The sequence below is a fragment of the Protopterus annectens genome, chromosome 5.part1, assembly GCF_019279795.1.
Source record: "Protopterus annectens isolate FY-2018-M chromosome 5.part1, PAN1.0, whole genome shotgun sequence".
Taxonomy (NCBI): domain Eukaryota; kingdom Metazoa; phylum Chordata; order Ceratodontiformes; family Protopteridae; genus Protopterus; species Protopterus annectens.
The window spans coordinates 685,294,321-685,315,880 of record NC_056736.1 but is presented as its reverse complement, the minus strand read 5'-3'; the positions used below and the strand labels follow the sequence as shown (position 1 = coordinate 685,315,880).

Genomic DNA, 21,560 nt, shown 5'->3' with positions numbered 1-21,560 from the left:
TTTTGGAACATCCAGAAATGTGTTTAGCATAGAGAGGTCCAATATTGGTCTCCAGGCTTTGTCCTTTCTGGGCACCAGGAAAAGTCTTGAGTAAAATCCTTGACCCTGCTCTTGTCGTACTTGTTGAATGGCCCTCATGTCCATGAGGGATTAAACTTGCTTTTGTGCCTCTGCCCATTGATTGTGTGGCAGGTCTGGCATACCTTTTGCCCTTGGCAGGGTATGAAAGTGGAACCTGTAGTCCTGAGACACTATGTTCAATACCCATTTGTCCTGGGTAATTATGTGCCAATTTGGTGAAAAAAGTTATAGTTTTCCCCCTAAGGGGGGCTGCCAAACGATAAGTGCTTGGATCTGGCAGAGGGAAGTCATTGGGACTGTTTCCTGTATGGTTGTGATTTGTCTTCTCCGCTTTTGGAGGTAGAAGCACCCCATTGTTTAGGCCTGTATGAGCCTTGGGGCTGAGATCTGCCTCTGGGGTGTCTGTATCTGCCTCTTTGTGGCCTGTCTGACACTGGAAAGGACCAATTCTTTGTAGGCCAGTTCCTGCTAAATCTGGGTGGCTGTACCTGTAAGAAATCCTTAACTGTCTGCATGGATTTCGCTTTATCCTCCATTTTCTTCAATACCTCTTCTGCCTTAACACCAAAGTATCATGCTGTAATGGAGCATCCAATAATTTTGCTTTAACATGATCAGGCAGATTCTGTTCCCTTTAAACAAGCATGCCTTCTAATGACAGAACCCGTAACAGCAGCCCTGCAAGAGGCCTCCAGTGAATCAAAACCACATTGCAAAGTATGCTTTCCCACTTGTTCAGCTGCATGCAATAAATCCTGCATTTCTTTGTTATCTGAACATTCAGAATTTGTCAACATTTTCTGTTTAAGCAGTGACATTAAGTATTGTTGATATTTAAACATATGAAACTGACAATTTAAAGCCCTTACAGCCAAAGTAGCAGAAGTGTAAACTTTTTTCCCCATCTGTCCAGTGCCCTAGAATCAGAGGTGACAGGGTTTTTTGCAGTGGAAGCCTTGACCCCTTTGGGACCCTGAGATATAGTTTCTGGGTCAGCAGCAGGGTTTGTATATAGAAATTTATGAGAGTCTGGAACCCTGGAGTATCTGTCTGGCTTAACAGGTGCAGGGGGTAAAGAGTCAGGGGACAGGCCGGACTCTGAAAATACATCATCTACAATGTCTAGTACAGGTGGAATAGCAAGAGGTCTGTGCTGAGGTAGTAACAGAAAGTCTCTGAGCCTCTTCTTAGATTCTGAGTAATCTTGGCTCTCCCAGTGAAAATGCTCCCTCATGGTATGCAGGGCTTCCCCCAAAAGAATAATCCTCAGGAAAAGAGGCTGAAGGAATAGATTCTTCAGCATCAGAATCCTCACAGGGAGGAAGAGAGTATCCCTGTTCAGAAGAGGAATCAGAGGAAATTGAAACCTGATCAGAAGAGTCATATTCTGTCTCTTGCCTAGGCCTCTTATCAGGAGGGGGATGGGAACCCCTAATTAAAGTAATTAGGTCTTCGGCCATTTTAAGCATCTGTTTCTTAGGCATGGAAGTCTGTCCAGGAGAATGCTGTACTTGTTTCTTTGCCTTTAGAGCTGGTTTAGTCTTTGTCTTTGAAGCTGAGGTTAGCTTGACATATAATTGTGTAGGTCTGAAAACACCCTCAGAAGCCGATGCCTGCTCAGTGGCTCCAGACCCATCTGAGGGAATAGTTTCCAAGGGTCCAATACCTTAAGTATCCAGAGGCCTAGTTGGCTCCACGTGGGAGTCGGAAGCGGCCTATGGCTCTGAGGTAGCGGGCATCAGGGGCTGCGAAAGCGCCTCACTGAGAACTGGTGAACCGGCGACTGGCCTAGCGGGGGCCTCGTCAGTTTTGGACCTCGGATGCCTGTCCTTTTCCTTGCGCTTTTTATAAACTCCGGTTGTCGGCTGTTCTGACGGCATTTTATAATTAAACCTTTGGCCAAAGTAATGAAAGGCAAAATCGTACCGACACTTAATAGTGTGTTGGTTAAATCTAGCACAAAACTGACAGCTAGCAACGTCGTGATCAGGGCCTACGCAAGGAATACAGTAAGAATGAAAATCCTTATGAGGTATTTGCTTCCCAAAAGAAATGCAATTGTTAACTTTTTCTGACATCGGTCTGGAGCAAGAAAAAAGTTTCCCCAACGGGGTACTTAGCTTTAATGAAGACTTCGGATCTGAAATTCAAATGTGAAAATCTCAGGAGTCGGCCGACCGGCACTTGCGAACTGCTTTTGCTTCGGGCACTGCGCGGCTAGAAAGACTGAAGAACATGGTATCGGCTGCATCTTTTAAACCCCTGGCGCACTGATGTCAGGGAAGAGGCGACAGCAACCGATGCCGGACCAGGACTTTGGAATTCAGGCCGACTGCGGGTAGCCTGCCAGCATGATAACCCAAGAGTAATGACTGCAACAGTGAAACACGATGAACATCAGTGAAAAACAACAAAAAGGCCCTATAAAAACATTTTCCCTGTTCTTACACCCACACCAGAAACATAAACGGGATAGGCACACAAAAGCTATACACTTAAACATATTACAAAAGAAAAAAATCCTAACAAACCTTTTTTTTTTTTTTTAATAAATCCAGGAGCGAGTCTCTTAGTTTAAGTGTTCTCAGCAGAAGAAAGTGTGAATCCCCTTTCTAATTCTTTACTGTCAAAAGCAGAAAGTGGTAAATCTTTCCAAAATGAATGAGCAGGTTCATGGTGCTCATTTGTAAGTACAGCTTTTGTGTCTTTCGGCTTTTCCCAGTTACGGGTCGCCACAGCAGAACTCCGGTCCGCTAATGATTGGCAGTTGATTTTTACGTACCGGCTTGCCAGGCCTGACACATAACCTTCAACGAAAGTACGCCCACGGCTTTGAAACAAACATAGCGGACAGCATCCATTATAAATAAAAAGGAGGAGGATGTGCTTCAACCAGAGTTCAAAAAACAGGTTGTAAATTCGATCGGATAACAACAAGATTTCTCCTACTAATGTAGTTATACAGACGCCTCTCCAGACTCTTTTATACTGACAGCATTGAGGTAACTATATTCCTTTCTTTCCCACCAACACAAGAAAAAGTCCACCTGGAAGTCTCTTCATTATTTACAATTCCAAGTGGTGATGCACAACTAAACAAAACAAATTTTAAATCATCTTCCCCTAGATAGTTAATCTTCAATCACTCGTTCTGATTTCAGTCTTTGCACACTTTGTTTACTTCCTGGATGTTCTGCAAAGTGCCGTGATTAATGTCAGATGTTAATGCAATCTCAAAGCATTACATCATGTCTGGTTTGTCAGCAGTAGCAAGCCAAAGAACGTCACCCTTTCTTTGTTTTCAGATGACTGACTTCTTCGTCATGGGCAGCAAAATATATAAACATGTAGAGACTCTTTACTGTGAGTTCTTGTGTATGTCTACTTATGTACAGACACACACATACATAGACATACACAAGTGGCAATATGTATGTACAGACACACACATACATATTGCTAAACAACAAAATGGCTAAACTTCAACAAGCCAGAACTAATTTAGAGAAAAAAATAGTCATCAACACACATCAACTGCAACTAAAAATGACAAAATGGCACTTTTACATGAATGTCACAATATCTGCCCCCATATGAATCAAACCCTTACATTTCTACATGCACTAAGTCTGACATTACACAACACTGAGATTGAGGAACCTGCATTGTTTCATTATCGCACAATTTAAAATCCACAGTTTTTGATAAAAGCCTCTTGTTGAATAACATATCACAGATATACACACACGCACACACACACACATATATATATATATACACACACACACACACACACACATATATATACATACATATGCATACATTTGTGTGTATATAACTTGGGAGGGTGGACTAATGGTTAAGGTGTTTGCCTTACACGCACAAGGTGCAGGGTTTGAGTCCCACAAAGGATAATTGGCTATGTTTACAATGGCTCACAAGGGCAGTTAGCTTAGTACTAACCTATGAACCTATATACATACACATCTATGCATTATATATATATATATATATATATATATATATATATATATATATGTGTGTGTGTACACACAAAAGATAAAGTAAAACACTTTATGAACACAAATGTATATTACAACATAAATAAAACAACCATAAATGCTATCAAAGAAAACCAGTTCAATGAGGTCATAAGCATACCATCAACCAAACCAATTTACGAAAAATGATGAGGGTGTGGTTGCATTACTGCTTGCATATGTCTTTCATTTCTTGGGAGTTATCATTAGAATGATTATAGGTTCAAAGTAAGTACTAGATAATCTATCTGCAAACCATTACAAGCCTAGCCAAAAACCCATATTCTAAATTTCCCCTCCAGCCTCAAGGTGGGCAATGCAAGATAGACTGGGGAAGAATTTTTAGGCTACCCATCCAAACAGAGCCGGATCCAGCACTAGGTGACCTAGGCAGTTGCTTTAGGGCCTGCTGAATGGGGGAGGGTGGAGGCTGCCACAACATTTAATTTATTTAAACAATTAGAAAAATGCTTACATTTCTTCTTCTTTAAAGATGCATTCGTCATCTGTGGGTGCACCTTTAATACAACACATTCAGAGCAATGCAGAGGATTTGATTTTTCACATTAAAACTTCACTTTGTTTTAGGGATAGGACTGCCATTCCTCAAACATGCATTGGAACTGCTGCAGCCATGAAGCAGAGAAAAAGAAGTTATGTTCTTACCATAATGTTCCATCTGAGTAGTAGACTTCATTCTTCTGCACATATGGGTATACGGATCCGAGCCGGCAAACTTTTCAAGCATCAGCTCCGAGCTCCAAGCTCCTCCTTTACCTATGTTACATCACTTCCTCCTATCTAGCCCCAGATTGAGTTTGCTGACACTAAATGGCAACATAACCACAATTCTAAACATGAAAAACCTGAAGAGTGAGGGGGATGGAGGGAGGGAAGGTGCAGAGGAATGAAGTCTACTACTCAGATGGAACATTATAGTAAGAACATAACTTCTTTATCTGAAGTAGTTGACTTCATTCATTCTGCACATATGGGACAGAGTCCCCAGCTACTAATTTTCCTGGGAGGCCCTTATGGAAGGATATTTCTGAGCACCACAAAGCCAAAGGATGCTCTCCCTCTATAAATAAGATCCAATTTATAATGAGAGATGAATGTGTGCAAATTGGCCGAAGTCACTGCCGCACAGATATCGTCTAATGGAACTCTTGACCAGAAAGCTGCAGAAGTGGCCATTGCTCTAGTGGAATGAGCCTTCAATACACCAGGAGGAGATAAACCTTTGTCCTTATAAACCTGTGCAATACAAAGAGTTATCCACCTTGCTAAGGACACTTTCGAAACTGCTTTGCCCAAAAATGGTTTAGAAAAGGATATAAACACTTGATCCGACTTCTGGAAGGGTTTAGTCCTATGGAGGTAAAAACGAAGCTGTCTATGGACATCCAATAAATGAAGCTTACGTTCACCTCTATTTTGGAAATTTGGGAAGAAGACTGGCAAATTGATAGACTGATTAATATTGGCTGCTGAGGACACCTTGGGAAGAAAGGAAGGGTTCGTATGCAGCGAAACCCTATCCTTGTGGAAAACCAAATAGGGGGCAAGGAGGATAAAGCCTGCAACTCTGAAACTCTCTTGGCTGAAGTGATGGCGACTAAGAAGGCTGTCTTCCATGACAAAAACTTAATCGGAACTGAACCGGCTGGCTCAAAAGGGGGGGAGGTCAAAGCCTGAAGGACTAAAGTCAGATCCCAGGGGGGCACTGTTTCTTTAACTGGTGGTCACAATAAAAAAGTGCCCTTCAGGAAAGCTTTACACAGTTTGGCAGAAGCCAGAGCAATCTTATTTTCACCCACATGAAAATTAGAGATGGTAGCCAGCTGAACTTTGATGGTGGAAGCACTAGTGCCTGATCAAAAAAGATCAGCCAGAAAATCCAGTATGACCGGTACGGGGGCTGTAAATGGGTTCAGATTGCACTGAGAGGCCCAAATGCAAAAACGTCTCCACTTGCTATTGTAGAGTTTCCTAGTGGAGGCTTTAAGAGAAGCTACCAGGATATTCTTAACAGGGGACGAAAGTCCGGGAGTCCTGATGATCATGGGAACTGGAGCAGCCACGCCGTCAGCTTGAGACGGTCCAGTTGAGCAAGGGCAAGCCCGACAGGAGAGAAATCAGATCCGGGCATGGATCTAGAGTCCATGGAGGAATCAACAGGTGAGACCATATGAAGGGAAACCACACTTGATGAGGCCAGAAGGGAGCTATGAGAATAACTTTGCAGTGCAGCTGACAAGCTCTCTGAAGGAACTTCGGAATAAGAGGTAACGGGGGATAAGCATACAGTAGCCCGGGAGGCCAAGCATGGACTAGAGCATCCCTGGGGACATCCCCTGGAGGGGAGATCAGAGCGAAGAAGTTGCTGCACTTCGCGTTGGAAGGAGATGCAAAGAGATCGCAGCAAGGTTGACCCCAAACACGGAAGATCTTCTCCGCCACTGATTGCTTCAGAGACCACTCGTAAGGCAGAAGGATTGCCCTGATGAGACTGTCTGCTAGAATGTTGGAGCGTCCCAGGATATGCGTTGCTATGAGAAATCGGCTGGTGGATATGGCCCATTCCCAAACCCTCATGGCCTCGCGACAAAGGGGGTAGGATAAGGTCCCTCCCTGTTTATTTATATACCAGACTACAGACATGTTGTCTGACTGAATGGCTACCGTCCCCGGAGGTAGGACAGGGTGGAAGGCTCTCAACGATAAAAGCACTGCTCTCATCTCCAGGACACTGATGTGTCGCTAGGTCTCTGGAGGGGACCACGTGCCCTGGACCGTTCTTCCCAGGAAGTGCCCCCCACCCGAGCTGAGAAGCATCCGTGGTCACCGTGGCTTGAGCCGGAGGGGCTAGAAAGTTGCACCCAGTGAAAATGTCCGCCAATTGAAGCCACCACTGTAGTGACGTTCTGCATGTCCGATTGATTCGGATGTGGAAATCCATCGGAAGGTCTAGCCAGGACCATTGAACTGCCAGATTCCACTGAAGGACCCTCATGTGAAGACGTGCAAGAGGGAGGATAGAGATTGCTACTGCCATCGAACCCAGGGCCCTGAGAACATCGGCTGCTTTGACTACCGAGTGATCCAAGATCGCCAATACTTGGAGTCTGAGATTTTCTATCCTTTCCGGGGTGAGAAAAATCTTTGACTGAATTGAATCCAACCTTGCCCCAATGAAGTCTATGATCTGAACCGGAGCCAGGTGTGACTTGTTGACATTGATCGTGATGCCTAACTTGTGAGCCAGACCAAGGAAGTAGTGTAGGGCCTGACACAAGAGACGTTTGGTGGATGCAGCGAAGAGCCAGTCATCTAGGTAGGGGAATATCTGAATGCCCTGAAGTCTCAGGTGAGCCGCTACGACCGCCATAACCTCGGTGAACACCCTGGGGGCTGTGGTGAGACCAAAGGATAGGGCTCTGAATTGAAAGTGACTAGCCCCTAGCCGGAAGCGTAGAAACCTCCTGGAGCTCCTGTGGACCTTGATGAGATAGTAAGCGTCATGGAGGTCTAACGAGCACATCCAGTTGCATTCTCTCAGAAATGGCAGAATGGACTGTAGAGTGACCATTCGGAATTTTTGTTTATCTACTGACAGGTTGAGGATAGACAGGTCCAGAATGGGCCTGAGGTCCCCCGTCTTCTTTGGCACTAAAAAGAACCAGGAGTAGATGCCTGATCCGGATTGATCTGGGGGGACCGGCTCGATGGCTCGTTTTTGTAGCAGCTTCGAAACCTCTAAAGCTGCAGCCTCCCTGTGAGCGGGTGGAACACCTGGAAGGTGTGCTGGAGTAATGGGACATGAAATGAAGGGGATAGAATATCCTCTGGATATGATGTTTAACACCCAACAGTCTGCAGTAATGGACTCCCATGCCACTGGATGTAAGGAAAATCTTCCCCCGACTGCCTCTAGAGTAGAGCAGCCGGGCAACCCCAAAGGGTTGCTGTGCGGGTCTGTCGGAAAAGGGTTCCCTAGATCCAAAGTTTCTGGGACCCCCTCTGCCTCTGGGATGGGGTCGGTCTTGTCCCCCTTTGCCTCTGGGGGAACGAATACTCCTGAGTGTCACGAAAGGACTGTGATTTCCAGAACCACATCTTCTTTTGCCTCTTTTGGTTCCTGGAATAGGACCTCTGGGGGTTAGAGAAGCGGATTCCGACGGCTGACAAAGTCTTTCCGTCCTTTTCACTCTGGGTTAGTGTGTCACGTACAGTCTTCCCAAATAGGGATGATCCATCGGAAGGGGCGTTGATGAAAGATGCCTTAAAAGGATCCGCAAATTGACACAACCTGATCCAGGCATGATGCCTCAAGGCAACGCCTGTACCAGCAGCCCTAGCAGCTCCCTCCGTAGCATGAGAGAGGAGACGCATAGAGGTATTAGTCACTGATTTCAGTGTAGTCATCTTCGCAGTGAAAGACTGCTTGTCCTGCTGTGACAGAGACTCCGGGGGTGACTCAGTTAATTCAGATATAAGGTCTCGCTGTAGTCAGATAACATGTGCCAAGTAATTCAGAGCAAGAATAGAAAATGTCGCTGACGAGTACATGCGCTTCCCAAAACGATCCATCAACCTAGACTCTGTCTGGTGGATGAACCGAGGAACTCTCCTGTGCCAGTTCCTTCTTTGTGGTAGCTGCAACCACCAAAGCGTCTGCCGGGGCTCCTTTAGACCATGCCTGCCTGATGGCGGGGAAAGAATTTTGTCTGGCCTTTTGGGTATAGGCTCTACGGTGTCAGGATCCTTCCATGCCCTAGTGGTGATAAGGTCCACCAAAGGGTCCACTGGAGGGGAGACCCAGGAAGTAGATGGACCCACGCCAAAGGCTTCCAGGAATATGGACTCATCCACAAAGGGTTTGAAGGCTGACCAACCTCCTCTTTGGCAGAGGATCTCCATAATGTCTCCGAACGAGACATCCTCGGTAAGTGATCTGGGGGAACCCTCTCCTTCATCCAAGTCCGTATCAGTGGTAATGGACTCAGGGGAGTCCAAGTGCCTCCTCTTACACTTGTGCTTATGAGGTTCCTCTCCAGTGGGACTCTCTGGAGAGGATTCGTAAGCCTCCGGAGGTTCCCTGAGGGGAACAACCTGGGGTTGCTTTGGCACGGGCTGTCACTGCGACAGAGTAATGGGAGCAGAATCCAAAATCAGTGGGGTCTGGGTAGGATCCGAGTAGGTGAGCTGTGGTCTCAACCCCTGAGAGAGAACCCTTTCCACTGCCCCGAATGCCAATGGAGAGCACACCTCCATAGAGCGTAAAGATGAGGTTCTCCCCGGCACTGAAGCAGGGATTGAAGCCGACGGCGGGGTAGTCTGGGCACCGAGGATGGGATCCGAAAGAGCGAGATCTTGACCCTCGGGTCCAACTCCCTGACCACGGCTCCGAGAGTCCCCCGGATCCGAGGAACTCAAGGTAACGGCCGGCGAAGGACACGAGAACCATCGGCGCTGACCCAACAGCTCCAAAAAGTCTCTGACCGAGAACCCCGAAGCATCGGGTCGGATCGGGGAAAGGAGCAATAGGATGGAACATAGTTGAAGGAGGACCCTCTCCAATGGGAGAGGGCCCTGGTAAGACCCCCATCTGAATCTGGTTCTGAATGAACCTCCTCATTAGCCTGTCCATATCAAGGTCGGGGACGCGCCGAGTCGACCTGGAGGAAGCGACCAACTCGGGTCTGGGCCGGATCTGAGGGGAGTGCCTCGGCTCCGAAGACTCCGTGGAGAAATGGGGAGAGCGGAGCCGAGGAGAACGAGACCTGGGTACCTTTGAAGAGGGGCTGGAGAAAGACTCCCTGTCCGGTGATCTTTTCCTGGGCCTGTCTCTCTCTTTGCGGTGCTTCTCCTTCTCCCTTCTATCCCTACCTCTCTGGGATGACTCCGACAAAGCAGGCCTGGTGGGAGGTTGAGTCCCTGCCTGCACAGTGTCACTGGCTGGGGAGGAGACCAAGGCAGACTCAGGGCAGAAGCTGGCAGAAGACCCTTAGCCACAAGCTTAGCCCGACGATCCTTCAACTCCCTGGGGTTAAAGCCTGAACAAATGTCGCAGGATGCAGACAGATGGGCGACCCCTAAACATAGAACACACAGAGTGTGGCCATTGGCTGGTGGTGAGAGCTTATGACCACACTCTGTGCACTTCTTAAATAGAACCTTAGGCTGTTCAGCCATAGTAGAAAAAGTACAAGCCCTAACGGCCCACTCACACACACACACACACACACACACACACACACACACACACACACACACACACACACACACACACACACACACTTAACAGGGATTGGTCCTAAGCGGGAAACCAGTATCAGAAAACAAAACAATTAAATCTAACTTTTTTTTTTTTACAACTAACACGGCAACCAACGCGAAGGGAGGAAAAAGGGAAAGGTACTCACACTCAACTATCACCAAAAAGACCAAAAAAAACCTTACCACCTTGCGTAGAGCTCAGATACCACGATGCTGACTCTTAGAGCGGCAAACGAGATCTGGGGCTAGATAGGAGGAAGTGATGTAACATAGGTAAAGGAGGAGCTTGGAGCTCGGAGCTGATGCTTGAAAAGTTTGCCGGCTCGGATCCGAATCGGATCCGTATACCCATATGTGCAGAATGAATGAAGTCAACTATTTCAGATGAACTGCTTTGATACCATCCTTGCACCAGGAGGGATAGCAGGTAAATTAATTAGCTTGCAACCCTGTACCATGGCTACAGGACACAAGAGCCTTAATCCTCGACACCAGCTACAGACTGTTCACTTAGTTATTACAGTTGGTTGAAATGTTCTGAAATGGGTAAATTTGTCTTTTACTGGTTCATACAATTTGTTTCACTGCTTAACGGAAACAAATCTTCAAAACTACAGGGGTGCATTTTCAATAGATGTGCATTCTGGTGTTTTTCAAAAGAACAGAAGTTTACTGTTGCTCATGCTATGTCTGTTTTAAATGTGCAACTGTTTTGTTTAGCAAATGGCTGTCAGTATTTGTGCTGTACAATCTGAAAACAGTGCTAGTAGCATACTTAGCTTTGGTGCAGAAGGCTGTGGGTTCTACTCCCACACTGTGCAAAATGGATTGTTGATACTGCAGTGGACCCTAAGGGGGGTGGGGTGCACTCCTGAGTGTGTCATCCTTTGAATTAGATGTTAAACCAAGACCCTAACCATCTGTGTTAATGGTAGGTGCTGTGAGATCTTTTACATTCACCTGAGCTATTGAAAAGAATAGGGGGAGGTTTCCCAAGGCCCTGACCAAATTTCCTCTAGTAGTATAAATACCACCAAGGGTCTCCCCTGAAAAGATGCTAACAGCCTAGTGGGACTAACCTGGTCAACAAAGGATATTTAAATTAAAAGTTTTAAATTAAATCCAAACTTCTGATTTCATTTCAAAAGTAAAGAAGAAAACAGTGTACATGTTGACAGTTTTGAGCAGTGTTTATGGTAACTGGGGGTAGAGAGACAAGTAATGGGACATCAGAAATGCTGCAGTGGGGGGTGCCTGATCCATTGTCCTGTCTAGGGCTCCATTTGACCATGATCCAGCTCTGCATCCAAGTATCCAGGTTTATCTTGAAGGCTGCAGTGGTGCTGCTGGACATGCAGTGGACGTTTGTTTCCGAGATGGGGTATAAGTTGGAATATGAAACTATTATGCCAACATGTCTAACTTAAACACTGATGAAGGTTTAGCTCTTTTAACTAGGTATTTGAGGAGCCATTTGTTATGTGAAGAAGGAGAATGTCCAAAAAGGCTGCATCTTTTATAGCTTGAAAGGGTGGACACAGATCCTGATGGAGGTACACAGAGAAGGCTGTCAGTCTGTCCTGATAATTAAAATTTTTGAGGCCATGATCTTTTTAGTTAGGAGTCTTTTAGGTCTCTCAAGTTGAGTGATGTGTTTAAACAAATACCTGCCAAAAGGCACACTATATTCAATAATGGGTCTGATGACATACGAGTAAAGAGAAATTATGACTTCTCTGGACCTAAAAGTGATGCCTTTGGAAATCAGATGAGCCAGAAAAAAGACTTTATAAGCTACCGCAGCGACAGGATGATCAAGATTAAGAATTTTCAACAAGAGTGCCTAAAATCCCTTACAAGAGTGTCTGATTGGAGTGTGTATCACCTATATGGCAGGTGAAAATGTTTTCTTTAGCAAAATTAACTATACTACATTTATGTCACATTTACTTTGTGCCAGAAGACGCAACTGTGAGGAAGTGAAAGATCAAGTAACATCCAATTTATAGTCATTTGCCAACTTAAACAGCCATACATCAGGAGTGTTGGTCTAAAGTTCAGAGAAATAGATGCCAAATAAGAGAGGGTCTAACATTGAGCCTTGTGGTGCACGACTGGTAAATTTTTTGCTTTGAGAAGTGGTACCTGCAATTCCAGCCACGTGGGTTCTGCCAGACAACCAGTTCACTATCTACCGCACAACATAAGGATTTCAGTTTAAATTAGCAAGTCTCTCAATAATGTGTGCATAGGAAGCACTGTCAAAGGCCTTGACCCAGTCCAGATAATGCTGTATGTACTACTATAGGAAGCACTGTCAAAGGCCTTGCCCCAGCCCAGGTAATGCTGTATGTACTACTATAGGAAGTACTGTCAAAAGCCTTGACCCAGCCCAAGTAAAGCTGTATTGTACTACTATAGGAACACTGTCAAAGGCCTTGACCCAGCCCAGGTAATGCTGTATGTACTACTATAGGAAGCACTGTCAAAGGCCTTGACCCAGCCCAGGTAATGCTGTATGTACTACTATAGGAACACTGTCAAAGGCCTTGACCCAGCCCAGATAATGCTGTATGTACTACTATAGGAAGCACTGTCAAAGGCCTTGACCCAGCCCAGGTAATGCTGCATGTACTACTATAGGAAGTACTGTTAAAGGCCTTGACCCAGTCCAGATAATGCTGTATGTATTACTATAGGAAGTACTGTCAAAGGCCTTGACCCAGCCCAGGTAATGCTGTATGTATTACTATAGGAAGTACTGTCAAAGGCCTTGACACAGTCCATATAATGCTGTATGTACTACAACATTTCTAGCCACTGCTTTGGTGACATTTTCAAATAAATTAATAAGGTTAAAGTGGGAGGGTCTTCCTCTGACAAAGCCAAACTGATGAGGGTTCAGGGCTAAGCAACTGTTAATGTATATATTAATGAGGTATGAAATAGTTAATAAATTGCAAAACGTTAAATAAGAAACTAGTGAGACTAATGTGTCTGCAGATACCAGGGTCTGTGGCTGGGCGACCCTTCTGACACCACTACAATGGCTGCTTTCCAGGCTTCAGGAATGTAACCAGTGGAGGGGCTATGATTAAATGCTTAAGTAGGGGCTCAGAAAGGCCAAATTTTGTACTGATCAGACAATCTGATATGTTATCTGGGCCCACAGATGATGTGTTCCTTGGGTTTCAGAGGGTAAAGAGGAGGTGTTCTATATTACTGGGGGGCTTGCTTAAGACAATGGAATGTGTGGAATAGCTATAACTGTTGGTGAAGTAAATTTTGCACTAAATCTGCCAGCTAAAATATTAGCCATTTCCTTAGGGCCAGCATGGTCAGTTTTATTCTGGGTGTGAGTTAAGTTCCTGATACAGTTAAAGAAAGATCTGTAGTCAGTTTTGGTTTTAGGGGCTATATCAAGTTCATGCTCAGCTTTGAGCTTCCTAATGGCTCCTTTTAACTCTTTACACATTATATTTACACTTACACACACACACACACACACACACACATTTAGGCGCACACACACGCACACACACACACGCACACACACACACACACACGCACACGCACACACACACAAAACTATGTAGATACACACACACAAACATAAATAAATTCATACACACATATGCAGTTAACATTTGTTTACCAGGAAGGTCCAACTGGGACAGAGCCCATTTTGCCTTGGAAGAAACACTCCAAACGCATGTCTTTGGAATGTGGGAAGAAACTGAAGCAGCAGGAGTTAAGCCCACGAGAATGCAGGAGAAACATGCAGACTCCATACAGAAGGCACCGTAGCTGAGAATCAAACCAGAGAGAGAGAGAGTGAGAGCGCGAGGAGAGGAGAGAGACAGAGGAGAGAGAGAGAGAGAGAGAGAGAGAGATACATGTACACACACACATGTGTGTATTTTATATATGTGGGTTAATAACGAATGATTGAACAAACTAACAAGTCCATTTTATCAAACAAAATGGACAACTGAAAAAAAAAAGTGTTTTTGCAGGGAAAGTACAGTTGTGTACACTTACCATAAATGTAGATGTTTGAGTGTATTCACTGTTGCAGTCACTACATTTGGGTAATCTGCTGGCAGGTTGCCCTCAGTCGGCCTGAATTCCAAAGTCTTGGGTCCTGCATCTGTTGATGTCTCCTCTTCCTTGACGGCAGGTCATCAGGGGTATAAAACAAGCAGCCGACGCCATTTTCTTTAGTTTTTCTTGCCCCAGATGTCAGGTGCCCCCAAAAAGGTATCAAATATATATATATATATATATATATATATATATATATATATATATATATATATATATATATAACTATATATACATGCATCAATACAAACTTTACCTTCATCTACAAGCAAATACACAACATAGGTTGTAGAAGATAGAGAAGGAAAGATAAACTCCAAAATGAAAGGGGGATGGCGGGCGGGTAACCTGGACTGCAACAGTGAATACACTCGAACATCTACATTTATGGTAAGTGTACACAACTGTACTATGTTCTTCGTGTTTCACTGTTGCAGTCATTATATTTGGGTAGAATCCCAAAGCTATGGATGGGAGGCTGGAGCTAAACAGCATTAGGTGCGGCTATAAGGCCCTGCAGAACTGCAGTGGCAAAGCCTGCCCTGGACTTAAGAGAGGCAAATGATAATGCTTTGTAAAGGTGTGAACAGAACTCCAAGTAGCAGCCTCTAGAATGTCTTTGGTTGGTACTCCTCGGAGAAAGGCTGCTGAAGTAGCTGCAGCTCTGGTGGAATGCGACCTAATGCCCTTGGGCACAGGTTTGCCATGGTGTACGTAGCAGAAACGAATGCAGTGGCTTATCCACTTTGAAATAGTCTGCTTTGAAATAGCCTTTCCTTCTGATCCTGCAGCATATGCCACTAGTAATTGCTCAGTTTTTCTTAGAGCTTTAGTCCTGCTCAAGTAGAATCTTAGCTGTCTGTGTACGTCCAAGGAATGCAGAATTCTCTCCCCCTTGTTCTGCGGATTTGGATAAAAGGTCGGCAGATGAATAGTTTTCTTAAGGGCCACATTGGAAACCACCTTAGGCATAAATGAAGGATTTGTCCTCAGAGTCACCCTGTCTGAGTAAAAAATTATAAAAGGCTCCACAGCCATGAGGGCCTGTAGCTCTGAGACTCTTCTTGCTGAAGTAATTGCTAGTAGCAGCTGGTTCAAATGGAGGCAAGGTGAGCTTTTCCAACACATAATTGAGGCCCCATGCAGGTATTGGTGATCTTCTAGGAGGTAAGATACTGCTTTAGTAAAGAATGAGAAAAGGTTGGTGGCTCTGTATTACAATGAGCCGAAATGGCAGAGGTATGGATTTTTATTGATGAGAAAGATAGAACTTTGTCAAGCATCTCAGTCAAGTATTGTAATATCTGAGGAATATTTGGTTCTGCTGTATCAGTTCCTTGTGCTTGATTTCAAGCACAGAATCTCTTCCATTTATCAGCATAAGATTTTCTAGTGCTAGGCCTTCTGGCTTCCAAAATGACATTCATCACAGCTTTACTGAGAGGTGTTGTTTGTATAACTACATGATCAGATATGCTGTCAGGTTCAGTGTCTGGAGTTGACTGTGCAGGATCTGATTGTTTTGCTGGGACAGTAGTTGAGGTCTTTGAGGTAAGGTCCAAGCTGGGTATTGAGACAAGTTCCTTAGGATTGAGTACCAGTATTGGCGGGGCCAGTCCGGGGCAATTAGTATCATCTTTGGTTTCTCTTGTCTGACTTTTAGTAGGACCCTGGGAAGAAGAGGCAGAGGAGGAAAGGTGTAAATTGATAGATTTTTCCAACTGAAGGATAGGGCGTCCACTTTCCATGCTTGTCTGTGATAAGTCCTTGTGCAGAATCTTTTCAACTGATAATTTGGAGGGGAGGCAAATAGATCTATGTCCGGGCTCCCCCATTTCTTTGTTATCATGCTGAAGACTTGTGGATCTAGTTTCCACTCGTGAGGGTCCATAAGGTTTCTGCTTAAATCGTCTGACAAAGTATTTTGTTTTCCTGGCAGGAATTGAGCTTGGAGATTTATTTGGTAAGTCAAAGCTGTGTCCCACAGCGCCATGGCTAATCTGCAAAGGGGGTATGAGTGCGTGCCCCCCTGCTTGTTTATATACCACATAACCGTGGTGTTGTCCGTCTTTATCAGTAGTTGTCCTGGATGAAGTAAGTCCTTGAAGGCTGTCAGGGCATTTTGAACAGCTAGCATCTCTTTTGGTTGACTCCCAGTGAAAATGCTCCCTCAAAGAATGCAAGGTTTCTCCAAGTGAATAATCCTCAGGAGGTGATGCAGATGGTATAGACTCCTCTACATCAGAGTCCTCATAGGGAGGTATAGATAATTCCTGATCAGAAGAGGAATCAGAAGAAATAGAAACCTGATCTGAAGATTCATAATCAGTGTCTTGCCTAGGCCTCTTATCAGGAGGGGGATGGGAACCCCTGATCAAGGTAATAAGGTCTTCAGCCATTTTGATCATCTGTTTTTTAGGCATAGTGGCGTGTGCACATGGATCATGCATTGGTTTTTTAGTTTTAGAAGTTTCTTTTGTCTTTGGTTTTGCAGCTGTCGTCGGTTTGATATAAAAATGTTGAGGCCTGAATACACCCTCAGAAGCCGGTGCCTGCTCAGCGGCTTCGGACCCATCTGAGGGAGATACATCCGTGGGTCCAATGCTTTGAGTATCTCGCGGCATACCAGACTCCACATGGGTTTCTGTGTTCTGCTATCCAAAGACATTTCTGGGTAGTTAAATCTGTTTCCATAATACTCTGAGGCAAAAATATACCGATGCTTAATAGTGCATTGGTTAAATCTAGCACAAAACCGACAGCCAGGCATGTTGTGATCAGGGCCTAGGCAAGGAATACAGTATAAATGGAAATCCTTATGAGGTATTTGCTTCCCACAAGTAATACAATTATTAACTTTTTCTGATCTCGGTATGGAGCAAGAAAAAAGCTTCCCCAACGGGGTACTTAGCTTTAATGAAGATTTTGGTTCTGAAACTCAAACTCGAATATTTCAGGAATCGGCCGACCGGCATTTGCGAAATGTTTCTGCTTCGGGCACTGCGCGACAATAAAGACTAAAGAAAATGGCGTTGGCTGCTTGTTTTATACCCGTGACGACCTGACGTCATGGAAGAGGAGACAGCAACCGACGTAGGACCCAAGACTTTGGAATTCAGGCCGACTGAGGGCAACCTGCCAGCAGATTACCCAAATGTAATGACTGCAACAGTGAAACACGAAGAACATCTGCATGCCCTATAACCCCACTAAATTAAATATACCAGCAATATTAACACAGTAATAACAAAGAAAAGAGGACCCCCCCCCACCTCTTGTATTCATTGATCGCTTGTTATTCTGTTTAAAATGTATTCTGTTTTATGACTTTAACTGAACACAATGCCATTCAAACAAGTCCAGTAAACTGAGGTATTAGTGTTGTTTGTATATGTATCACGAGATAGATTTAAGTTTCTTGCTCCTCTCCCTCATTATGACAAACATTTTCAGGTAGGAAATCACAGTTGCCATCTTTTCAGCCCCTAGCTTACAGAGTTAATGCAACCTCTACTGTGGAGATGAGGGAAACTACCCCTCATGCTTCTCATAGAGGATTATTAGGGCTGTTTGGAGGCAGCATAGCTTGCAGACGTGCTGGATTGGCCTATGAGGTCAGCCAGTTGCACAAACTCCCCTAGCATTTTGCCAAGTAACGGGGGTTAGGGCCATTAAAGGGAAAAAAACAGCGAAACCACCCCAGATGGCTGCCTAAATGATGGTTTCTCCAAGCCAACTCTCATCCTGGTAATGGGGAACAAATGGGTCCATTAGTTAGGAGGGGGCTGTTGAGTAGGAAGAAGGCCGATGGTTGGCAGGCAGAGGGCAAAAAAAAAAATGGAAAAAAATGGAGGAATACTGAAGGCAAACAGCACACTCACTCTACTGTCGTTATACTAAAACACAAGATTCCACCCATGATTCTTTTCTACAAGTACTAAGCACGGTGTCTGACTTCAGTGCCAATGCAACAAAGCATTTGCCATCAGATGCTTATGTGTATAATTTATATACATATATATATATATTTCATGGCATAATGTCCCCACACATTTTGTTTCACTGGAAAGTCAAATGTATAAATAGTCCAGTTCCTTGTAAGAGCAGATTGATTCCCATGGAATGCAACTTCCAAAGTGTAACACTCTACTCAGGTCATTTATGCTAAGACTACTGAAACAGTTCAGATAATAAATGTATGCTGGCAAACTGTCAATAGTAAATAAACATTCAGTCTGGTAGCTCTAATACCAAGTTTCTAGTATACTGACTACCTAGGCTAAACCTATGTTCACTGTAAAATACTTTTTCGATTTCTTCACATATTAACACAATCACATGAAATACAAAGGTTTGTAAGTAAAAAAAAAAAAAACACACTGATACAAACTAGTGCGAACTACATACACATACAATGTCAGATAATGCTCACATAATGACACATTTGACTCGTTGACTGATTAAGTTCTGCATGTTAAAAAAAAAAAAAAAAACTTGTTCTGACCCTTTCCGATATGCCTCCTGGTGTTCTCGATAGTAGAGTTCCTGTTAACATTTGACAGAAGACCTAGGCAGAACCGATTCTTTTTGTTCATTGGATCTGTGAATCCATCAATGAGGATACTTCTTGATGCTGCCTGAAAGGTATCACCGACTCTGTTGTTTAGTTCGTAGTACGCAATTGAACACCAGTGCTGTGGCTCCTCGTAGCAAACAGGCCGAACATCCGCTAATAAAAGAAAGAAAGAAGAAAAAGGCAATAAATAAGTGACCAGTACGTGGTCTGAGTGCTGCAAACATCTTGCATCTAAGTACACTTCTGCACAACTTCCTGAGTTACACCACTCTTGTCACTTGCCCAGCCATTGTTTCTAAGTTATCCCTGAATAAAAATGCTTACGCCTTGAGGGCCTTGTTTACAAAAAACAAGTGCTTACATCAAATGTAGACACTTACCACAACAAAACATGTTCAAAAAACATTCCTGCAGAGGGTTAGTTAAGAACTATTCAAGCTATGAACTGTAGGGGGGCATCCCATTAGGGTTATCATGATATATTAGCAATCCATGGGAAGGGGGAATATAAACCCTCCTTGGGGACTGAGAGACCTTAAGAGTTAGAATACATACAATTAGGTGGTGTGGAAGGTGCAAGGGGCTTGCCCCCCCTGCAGTTGACTTCTTTTGCATTCTCCAGTTTTGAGGCCCCCTGTGCCTCCCACCCCCTGAAAACTATATATACTAACTCTGAAATCACACTACAGTGGAGAAAAGGGTAAATTCTCCAATCCCCACTGTACCAAGATCTATGTAGAACTGCTTCAAAGAGGAATTTACCCTTTTCCCCACTGTAGTGTGATCTCTGAGTTGTTATATATAATGTGCAGGATGTGTGGGAGGTGCAGCCCTCCACATGGGGGTGCGGGGGATTTTTGTTTATTTTGAGGTTTATGAAACTGAGTCAAATGGTCTTGACTATATTTGCACCGAAGCACTTTCGTGCAAGTATGCCTGTTTGCGAGACCGCACTATGGTGTGGATAAGGGAACATTCCCTTTTCCTCACTGTAGTGCGGTCTCGGAGTGAGAATATTGAAGTAGGGGGGCACCCCCCTGCATAAACGTAGATTTGTTTGTTTCTTTCTTTTTTTTTTTTTAACATACATTAACGAAAGCACTTTTTAGTGAAAGCGCTTTTGTTAATATACGTTCGGTGATTATGGATTCGGGACTTTGCACATTCGTGCATAAGTCCTAGATCCATATATATATATATATATATATATATATATTATATATATATATATATATATATATATATATATATGAAGATATACATACACACAAACAAACACACACACACACAGGTTTACCATCATATGCTGGAAATGTAGTTGATCAAATGTCAGTTAAACGAAAGTAGAGTTTCAAAGTTGCACAATGCAGACCTGGAATGCAACAAACTCATAATAATGAAAGAAAGCGTGATTCATTATTATGAGATCGGCACTGTGAATGGAGAGCGCAGTACAGTCAGTGAGGATCAGGGAATTTACCCTTTTCTTCACTGTAGTGCGATCTCAGAGTTGGTATATATAATTTGCAGTGGGTGTGGGGGGGTACAAGAGGTCTTGCCCCCCTGCAAAAATGTAAAAGGACATACGGACATTTGAAACTGGAAGTCTGGTATGTCGAATGGTGATCATCGTGTTTATGACGTTTGACATTTAGGGTAAATGTTTTTGTTTTTGAGATTTTATTTTGGTCTTTTCATTAAAAATTATTTTGCCTTCGACATTATGACAGTAAACCATATATACACACACACACACACACACACACACACACACACACACACACACACACACACACACACACACAACGTACAGAGAAAAAAGAAAAAAAATACTAACTGGACACGATAAACAGAAACTATAAACACCACGAAAATCTACCACCCTTCAAAAGTCAGTACCATAGAGACAAAGTATATATTTACACAGATGAAAAGTCAGTTTATACTAACCAAGGAAATAAAACATTTGGTGAAACAGATATTTTAATAAACAAATTCATAAATATGGACTACCTTAGTGAATTCCTGAATCGTGGCACAGGAATGTACACAAACTTTAACCATTTAGCTTTGGTGTATCTGTGAGTGTTTTGCGGACAGAGGAAAAAATAGAATGTAGGTATGGTACTGACAACGTACTGGATATCTGGGCCATCATGGAGACTATTTTCAATACTGGCCTAAGAAGATTTTAAAAACATTATGTGAGAAGCAAAGCTTAATTAATAAAAGAGGAATAATGCTGGCAATGCTTAGAACAGTAGAGACTGTGAGAGTGGTAAAGGGATATACAGCTGCAATTCATGCAAACAAAGCAGATTTATTGCAAATAATATCTTTTTTGCTTTCCCATGCAGCACCAAAGTATATAAATTGCTCTTCCAACTTTTTTCTTTATGTTGCAGTAATTCCTTTTACACTGGATATACCACCACAAAATTAAGTGCTAGGATATATCAGCATAATTAAGTTATTAC

At 43.7% G+C, this 21,560-nt stretch overlaps 1 protein-coding gene across 3 annotated transcripts in view; it reads right to left on the bottom strand.

Annotated features, from left to right (window-relative positions):
* Nucleotides 1-21,560, bottom strand: part of SMAD9 (SMAD family member 9) — a 435,289-nt gene that overhangs the window by 39,730 nt on the left and 373,999 nt on the right. For all 3 annotated transcript variants that reach the window (XM_044073312.1, XM_044073309.1, XM_044073311.1), the window contains exon 5: nt 19,012-19,236. In XM_044073312.1, the coding sequence (XP_043929247.1) occupies nt 19,012-19,236 (225 nt within the window). The remainder of the gene's footprint in view (nt 1-19,011; nt 19,237-21,560) is intronic.